The sequence below is a fragment of the Rhinopithecus bieti genome, unplaced genomic scaffold (assembly GCF_001698545.2).
Source record: "Rhinopithecus bieti isolate Rb0 unplaced genomic scaffold, ASM169854v2 scaffold_74548, whole genome shotgun sequence".
NCBI lineage: Eukaryota > Metazoa > Chordata > Mammalia > Primates > Cercopithecidae > Rhinopithecus > Rhinopithecus bieti.
In genome coordinates, this window is record NW_016828873.1 from 1,166,576 (window position 1) to 1,175,280 (window position 8,705).

Consider the following 8,705-nt stretch of genomic DNA (forward strand, 5'->3'; position numbering starts at 1 on the left):
AGAACAACAGGATTGAATAAAAATAGTAATACAACTTTATATCAGATCACAGAGTACTCTCATTTTCCATTTTCATTTTAAAATCCCAAAGCAATTTTTAAGGAATAGAAACAATTTAAGTAAGATTATTGCACTAAAATGGAATATAGAGGTTATTCTAAATATTTCTTTTCTACATTGCTACTGGTCACTACTTGATCCACAATAAATGGGATTAAATAAAACATACAGCAGATGTACTTCATAGGATTTGTATAATAATAATGTGCCTTGATGTGCACCCTCAATTTTCTGCATCACATACTACAAATCCAGTAATAAATATACAAAGATTTTATAGACATAATTATCCTTATTCTCTATTTTCATGTTGGACAGAATAAATCAAAGGAAAAGGCAATTGTTCAGAGAAGTTAGCAATTTTGGTAAGTTTGGATATGAGACTTAGACTTCTCACGATCTTTCTTATGCCTTGTCTATCCATTTATACCAAAACTTAATAAATCAGATCTCTGTAACTACTTTCAAAAGTATTCATTCAAAACTACCTATTTGAAATACTCTTCAGAATAACATGAAAAGCCATAAACAATTTATCTCTTGATCATTTAAACAACAAAATGTATCAGAGAATACTGTAGATAATACCAATCCCCTTTGTAAAAGAGACTCATATGGTTATGTCTTAGAATTACCTTGTAGAAGGACTGCAAAATAAACAATTTATCTCCTGGGCTGTTAAACAATGAGGTGTACCATAGAAAATTGTGGAACATATTGATACTCTGTTTATACAAAATTCCTACAGGTACAAAAATTTTTAGACTAGTTTTTAAAAATCTGTTGCACTCTCTTACATTGATCAGGTAAGGATAACTTGAACTGTAAACGTTATTTAAATAACCCATGGCAGTGAATTAGAAATGAACAGAAAAAAGTACTACAATTCCAGATTTACTTCTAGTTTAATTAATGCTACAAACTTGTAATATTTCTTCCTCAAATAAGGAACACAAATGGAACCTCCCCTATTTCCTCTTCTCAGAAAGCCAAAATTATATAAATTTGCTTATAGCTATTTTCTTTTACGTATTCCAGTATTACTGATGGTATCAGGGAAAAAAAATGATACACAGTATGGAGATAGTAATAATCTATCAGTAAGAGTTACTAAAAGTTACTAAAGGAAAAGTATTCAAAATTTGGACAACTAATATAATTAATGTGAATTCCACATGTACATTCACAAAAACAAAGAACAAGAAATTATCATGAATAATTTAACCAGAATTCTGGTTTTGACTTTTGATTGCAAAAAAATAAATAGTTGTATTTCCAGTTTTATTTTCTTAGGCAAGTGAATGACTGTACAGCTTCAACATAAAATTATTCAACTGTAAAATGACGTTAACATATACTTCATAGAATTAAGCAATCAAATACATAGAGAAAAATATTTACATGCACGAACACATACACATAAACAACTAGACTTTTGACAAACATTAAAACTGGCAATTACGTTATAAAAAAATTGGTTGACAAATTTAGAAGAGTAAAAGGACTACCTTAATTTATTAATAACACATTAAAATCCTATTTATATAAATAATACCTCCCTAACTTTCCAAGTGACAGAACTGATTATCTGACTTATAAACACTGTACTTTAATCAAAGTCACAAGGGTATTAGAAAATAAAACTTAGGCCGGGAGTGGTGGCTCCCACCTGTAATCCTCAGCATTTTGGCGGGCCGAGGTGGGTGGATCAAGAGGTCAGGAGTTTGAGATCAGCCTGGCCAATACAGTGAAACCCCGTCTCTACTAAAAATATAAAAACCAGCCAGGCGTGGTGGTGCATGCCTGTAGTCCCAGCTACTTGGGAGAGTGAGGCAGAAGAATCGCTTGAACCCAGGAGGTGGAGGTTGCAGTGAGATGAGATTGCACCACTGCACTTCAGCCTGGGGGATAGAGCATGATGACCCTGTCTCAAAAAAAAAAAAAAAAAATAGAATTTAAATCCAGGATTTCAGGGTTCAAACCACATTGCCAAAAGTCCAGTTACATTTGTATTACCAATACTGCATTAAGCTTCCTGGGAACATTTATAAAGATTTTAATTCTAAGGTGACCACACTCACCTTTATTTGGGACCACCACCACTTAAGGCAAATGAAGGATTTCAGCTGATTTATCAAAACCTCTAATTTTATTCTTACAAGCTTATTTTCAAATATAGTCTGTATCCATGCTTAACATAGTGCCTGTTTCACCATACTGGGCAGACAGAAATGTCTATACCATTTTAGTTGAACTGTATCTACCAAGGCTATATAATTTTTTAAAATTAAATAAAAACTCAAAATACTATGCCCAGGAGGATATTTTGCTCCAGATTCAGTCAATGGAACTTTTAAAACGATGTAAAGAAACAAATGATTGTATACTGAAAAGATGAAAATAAGCTTTTCCTATGGAAAAATTTAGGGTGAGGAAAATAACATTCTGTCTTACTATATTCCTATTTTAAAAATTCCATGAACAATTTTGTCTATGATTGCCTTTAAAGCCTGGCATACAGAATCCAGTGAACAAAAAAGTCACAATAGCTGGATATTAGTTTCTACAATTATAAAATGGAGATCCAAAAACTGAATATTCGAAACTTTCTAACGTATTTTTACTTATTCTACACCTTTTGACTCAACATCTCTTTTCTATGGGAGACACAGAGATAGAACAGTTCCATCTCTCAATTATTACTTTAATTGTGCAGACACAGAGTTACAACCCAGTGTAAATGCTCTGGAAACCTACATTAAGTATCACCTAACTTAACCTGGAGAGTCAGGAAAAGTCTCTAGAGAAGTACCTATGCTGACATTAGGTTTGTTTCAAAAGATAGTTACATTAACTCTTAAAAGACAAGTGTTCTACCAGTAACAATTAGTGAGTGGTTTGTAATCTTGACAGACAACTGTATAGAGTTATGTTCTGGGAAATTTAAGTGGCTCAAAATAATTAGATAGTACATTATGTGCAGCAGATGAGCGGGAGCAGATTAATCCAAAGAGAAGGTCAGATGCCAGATCATAAAGTTATTATACGCCATGCCGCAAACAAGTTTAAATTTTATCCTAAGAAAAAGAGGAGACTATGAAGCGATTGTAAGCAGTGGAATAACATCAACTTCCAGAAAGTTCATCTTAAACAGAAAACAGTGGTATGTAGACAAAGAGTGTGTCTGAAATACCCATAAATAGTATCTAGAGAAAAGAGAATCAAGAATATAACATAAATAACATTAAAATTTTAGGTGTAGATGGAGAAAAAAGGCCCAAGAGAGAAGCTGAGGATATAAGTAAAACGAAGATGAGACAATGTCAGGGAAATCAAGAAAAACACAATGTCAGGAGTGACAGAGTACCATATAAGAATTTAAGCAGATAACAAGTGAATGGAAAGTACACCCTAAATGCAAAAATTAATAGATAATAGACAATTACAAAGAATTTTAAAAACATATTTTATTTCAATTAAATTGTATCAAATAGCATAGCTAATATTTTAGTAAATTAGCTCTTGTTAAAAACATCAAAGAATGGCCACGCTTGGTAGATGGGAAACAGAGGCAGGAAGATCCCTTGAGGCCAAGAATTTGAGACCAGCCTAAGCAACATAGTGAGAATCTATCTGCACAAAAAAATTTAAAAATTAGCTATTTGTGGTGGCACACACCCATAGTTCCAGCTAACTGGAAGACTGAGGTGAGTGGATTGCTTGATCCTAGGAGACTGAAGCTGCAGTGACTGATGATTGCACCACAACGCTCCAGCTCTGGGCAACAGAGCAAGACTCTGTCTCCAAAAAAAAATTTTCTTTTAAATCAAAGATTAAGGGAAAATTTTTTAAATCATTATCCCAGAGAAGTTTGTTCATTCAAAAGCAAACTTCAGCTTTTATTTCTATTTTTAAGAAAAAAAAGCATAAAGACTTTTATTGAGAGCTAAAACTATAAAATTCTTAGAAGAAAACATATGAAGAAAGCTTCGAAACACTGAATTTGGAAAAGATTTCTTGGATATGACACCAAAACACAGGTAACAAAAGAAAAGTAGATAAATTGGACTTCACTAAAATTAAAAACTTTTGTGCATCAAATAACACTATCAAAAGAACAAAAGGGCAGGCAAAACATGGATTGGGATAGAACACTCGCAAATCATCTATCTAATAAGAAATGAATATTTGACTACATGAAGAACTCCTACAATTCATCAACAAAAAATGCAACATGATTTTAAAATGGGCAAAGGACTTGAATAGACCTTCTACAACTTTTGACTCAATACCTATTTGCTATTGGAGACACAGCGACAGAAGACTTCCAACAAGTACTTCTCTAGAGACTTTTCTTGACTCTCCAGGTTGACTTAGGTCATGCTTGTTGTGTCCCCAGAGCATTTACCCTGGGTTGTAATTTTCTGTCTGCACAATTACAGACCTTCTCCAAAGAAGATATAAAAATGGCAAGTAAATGTCCAGTGTTACTAATCATTAAGGAGATGCAAATTAAAACCACAATACACCACTTTGCACACATATTATGACACTATTAAACAAAAAAGAAAAGAAAAGAACAAGTATTGGCAAGATTGTGAGGAAAACAGAACCCTTGTACATTACTGATGGGAATGCAAAATAGTGTGACCACTGTGGAAAATGCTCTCATGATTCCTCAAAAAATTAAATGCAGAATTACCATACTACCTAGTAATTCCACTTTTAGGTATATACCCAAAAGAATTGAATTCAAGGGCTGGAACATTATTTGTACAAACATTTTCATAGCTGTATTATTCACAATAGTGAAAAAGTAGAGGAAGCACCCCTAGTGACCACTGACAGAAGAATGAATGAACAAACTGTGGTGTATTCATACTCAGTCTCAAAAAGAAAAAAAATCTGACACATGCTACAACATAGATGAATCTTGAAGACATTATCTTAAATGAAATAAGCCAGTCAACTTGGCACATAAGGACAAATACTATGTGAGTCCACTTATATGAGATACAGAGGGTATTCAAATTCATACAGATGATACAACAGTGGTTGCCACGGATGGTGAGGGTTGGGGAGGAATAAGTAGATATTGTTTAATGGGTACAGACAGAGTTTTAGATAGGCAAGGAAAAAAAGATGTATTGTATTGATGATTGCAGATCAGCATTAATGTACTTAATGTCACAAAACTTTACACTTAAAAATGGTTAAAATGGTAAGTTTTGTTTTATAAATATTTTACCACAATTTAAAAATGGGGAAAAAATAGCTTACCAGTTCCTTAGCCAAGTAATCTGCAAGAGTATTTAGAAGCTTGTAATACACTTCAAACCAGGGAAGGTAACTGTAAAAGAATTATTTTAAAATGTATATACATAAAATTCAGAATCAGAAAACAGACAACATAAACATTTAATTCATATTAATTCAAACAGGTTAATCCTGGAGGTCAAAAAAGAACTATACCCATTTTCTTTACTTTTCAGCGAAGTTTTACATGTTACTTATTACTAGTTTTCATAAAACAAATCAGAATCCAGAGTTCTATTTAAAAAGTTGTTCATTACATACTTCTATTTTATATCAGCAATATCTAAAATTATTTTCATGGTATTCAATCAAAGCATGCATAGGATAAAAATTAACCATTGTTAAAAAAAATCACATAAAAACTAATTTTAAAAAACTTTTAAAACAAAAGATTAAAAATACCTTCTTTTAAAATGTTGCTGTATATAATACAACGGAACTATGTGTTTTTCAGTTCCTCAGAAATGATGTTTAAGAATGATGGTAAATTTCAAAATAACTCAATACAAATATCAAAAAGACTATTCTAAAAATTACAAAAAATTTTAAATGACTGTTATATATCAAAACCAAATATAATTCAAAATTTAATTCATTGTACTAGATAAATATAATTTTTATGATAGCTAAATATTAAATCTAAAAATCATTTATATAAAACAAAATCTACATTCCTTATTAAAAATTAAACTATTAGTATATTTTAAATGTCTAAAGATTTTAATGTTAAACTGTACACTTTTCATGTAGAATAAGAGGAAATCACAAAATACACTGTTGTTAATTAACAATTGACAAATACTCATTACTTTTCTTCAAAGTATTAACATGGTACTTTTAAGAGAAAATATTGTGATGCTTTTACTACATAATTGTACACAGATTAACAGTACATACACATAACATGTAAAATTTAATAATCAGTAAGTAGAACGTAGAAAACAGGATTCTAACAGGATTTTTTTCATATAATGTCTGATTTGTTAGTGACTATGAATGATGCCTTTTGAATCAGAAACTGAAAGTAGTAATAAAAGAGGACGTTAGGTAAACTACAGTATCTTTACTCAGCAGAAAATTATAGAGTTATTTAAAATGATAATTATAAATACTAAGTAATGACTTGAAAATTCACGTGATACTTTAAAATATCTACCCAACTCTGGTTAAATCTAACACATTGATTTAACCAGTATGTATTTATCTCTGTGTCCTCTGGAAATAACACCAAAATGACAATAAATGAATAGAAAGGGTATATATTAATGAAAACAAGCAAAATGGAGGAAAAAACAACAGCAACGCAGGTGGATGACTTTGTAAATAGGGTAAACAAACAGATAACTAATAGCAGAAGAAAGGAAACCAAAACCTAAATGCCATTAGAAAGGAAAAGGACCAGCAGAAGTGCTCCCCACAGAGTTCTGAAACACTGATTTAACAGTATCTCAAAGAAAAAAGCCCTTCGAAGTCCTGTTTTCTTGGAATGAAACCCACATGCAATGTTTCCAATTCAGTTTAATACCTTCCTTTTGAATACAAATTAATAGCCAACCACCAGATATTTGAGGAAACACAAATATAAAATGATGTTTATATTGAACAACATAAAAAGAACTACAAGAAAACATAGACAATACAAACAGCTGAAGAGAACTCCAAAACTTATATTTAATATCCTTAGAGCTGAATTAAGAGCAGGAGGCTATTAGACGATACTAAACTTTTCTAAAAAGTAAAAATAGAAAATTTTAGATAGGAAGAAAGAGCTTTAAGAAATTCTAAGTCTGAAAAAAATTAAAGTCAACAGAAAGTTTAGATGATAACTCCAAAAAATCTCCCAGAAACTAGAACAGAAAGATAAACAAACCTTGTAAGTTGTATTCCTAGGTATTTTATTCTCTTTGTAGCAGCAAACCACCATGGCAAGTGTATACCAATGTAACAAACCTGTACGTTCTGCACATATATCCCAGAAATTCAAGTACAATAAATAATAATAATTTATGCTCATAATAAAAAAGATAATAAGAGAAAAAACATTACACTATCAGTCCATCAGTCTCAACTATCATGTAGCTATAGTCATTCCATAAAGAAAAAATAGGGGAAATAAATGAATGAAAGTTTCTTTTAAAGAATTACTGGAAATTTTCCCAGAACTTCAGACATGAGTCTCCAGACTGAAAGAATGAGTGAATGAACAGCACAAAGAATGTTCCAAACCAGAGTATCAATGTGAAATTCCAAAACAAGGGATAGAAGAGTGTCTAAGAGTTTCCAAACAGACAAAACAAGTAACAAACAAAGGGATCAAGTTCAAAAATGTCATCAAACCTCTCAACAGCAATAATGAAACTTAAAAGATAATGCCTTCAAAATACAGAGGTTAAATTCTTTGCACTCAAGACTTCTATGTCCAGACAAACTATCAATAAAGTGTGAGGACAGATTAACAGCATTTTCAGTCAGGCAAGGACTCAAAACTTCACCTCCTAAGACATCCTAAAGGATGGCTAAAACAAAATAAAGGAGATGAAAAAGAAGGAATACACAGATGTAGGAGGCAAGAAATCTAAGACTTAGGAAGAACAGTTGTGCTAAGGCCTCGAGAGCAACCAGTTCAGACTGAAACAGGACAGAGGCTCTAGGAGGGAGATGCTAGAACAGGGTGTTTACAATAAGCATATTGACAACTTTGCCTGGAAGCCTGGTAAAATCTGGACAGGTGTGTGACACATCTGTGACAGCTTTTGGGGAATCTGAACATGAGAAATTACTATTGGTAATCTCAATTTTCCTATTTAAATTACTTAATTCTTCAAGCTCCAGTGCTTAGATGGCTACTTCACTATGTATATCTTCCACTTACAAATAAAACCCTTAAAAATTACTAATACTGTTATATTACTAACTAAATATAATGAAAATCAGTACACCACAGTTTCTGCATTCACGATAACTCAAAGAAATAGTTTTCACGCCAAATCTTCTACCAGGACACATAATCCTTAGAGCACAATTGCTCTCAACTGTAGTCATTTCAAACTCACATTTCAACTTTTAACAGCCTGAAGAAATTGCTATTTCCAGACAATTTGAATGTGTCATGTAGTTCCGACCTAAAAATTCAGATAAGATGAGACCTAATCTATTCAAAAAATGTGCTGGTCTGTTTCTATCCAACTCAAGGAGTTTTAAATAAAGCCAAATGTATTGATTGTAGGTGGCTGCATGTCTACCTATTAATGCTTACATTACCATTTTCACCTTATTTAAATAAAGTGAGGCCTTTGGTAACCTGAATTTTCTTTCCTGGTCTACTATAA

General features: G+C 31.9%; 1 protein-coding gene across 1 annotated transcript in view; it reads right to left on the bottom strand.

Annotated features, from left to right (window-relative positions):
• Positions 1-8,705, bottom strand: part of DENND1B (DENN domain containing 1B) — a 219,873-nt gene that overhangs the window by 158,506 nt on the left and 52,662 nt on the right. Inside the window, exon 5 of the mRNA XM_017864615.1 lies at positions 5,341-5,410. Within this exon, the coding sequence (XP_017720104.1) occupies positions 5,341-5,410 (70 nt within the window). The remainder of the gene's footprint in view (positions 1-5,340; positions 5,411-8,705) is intronic.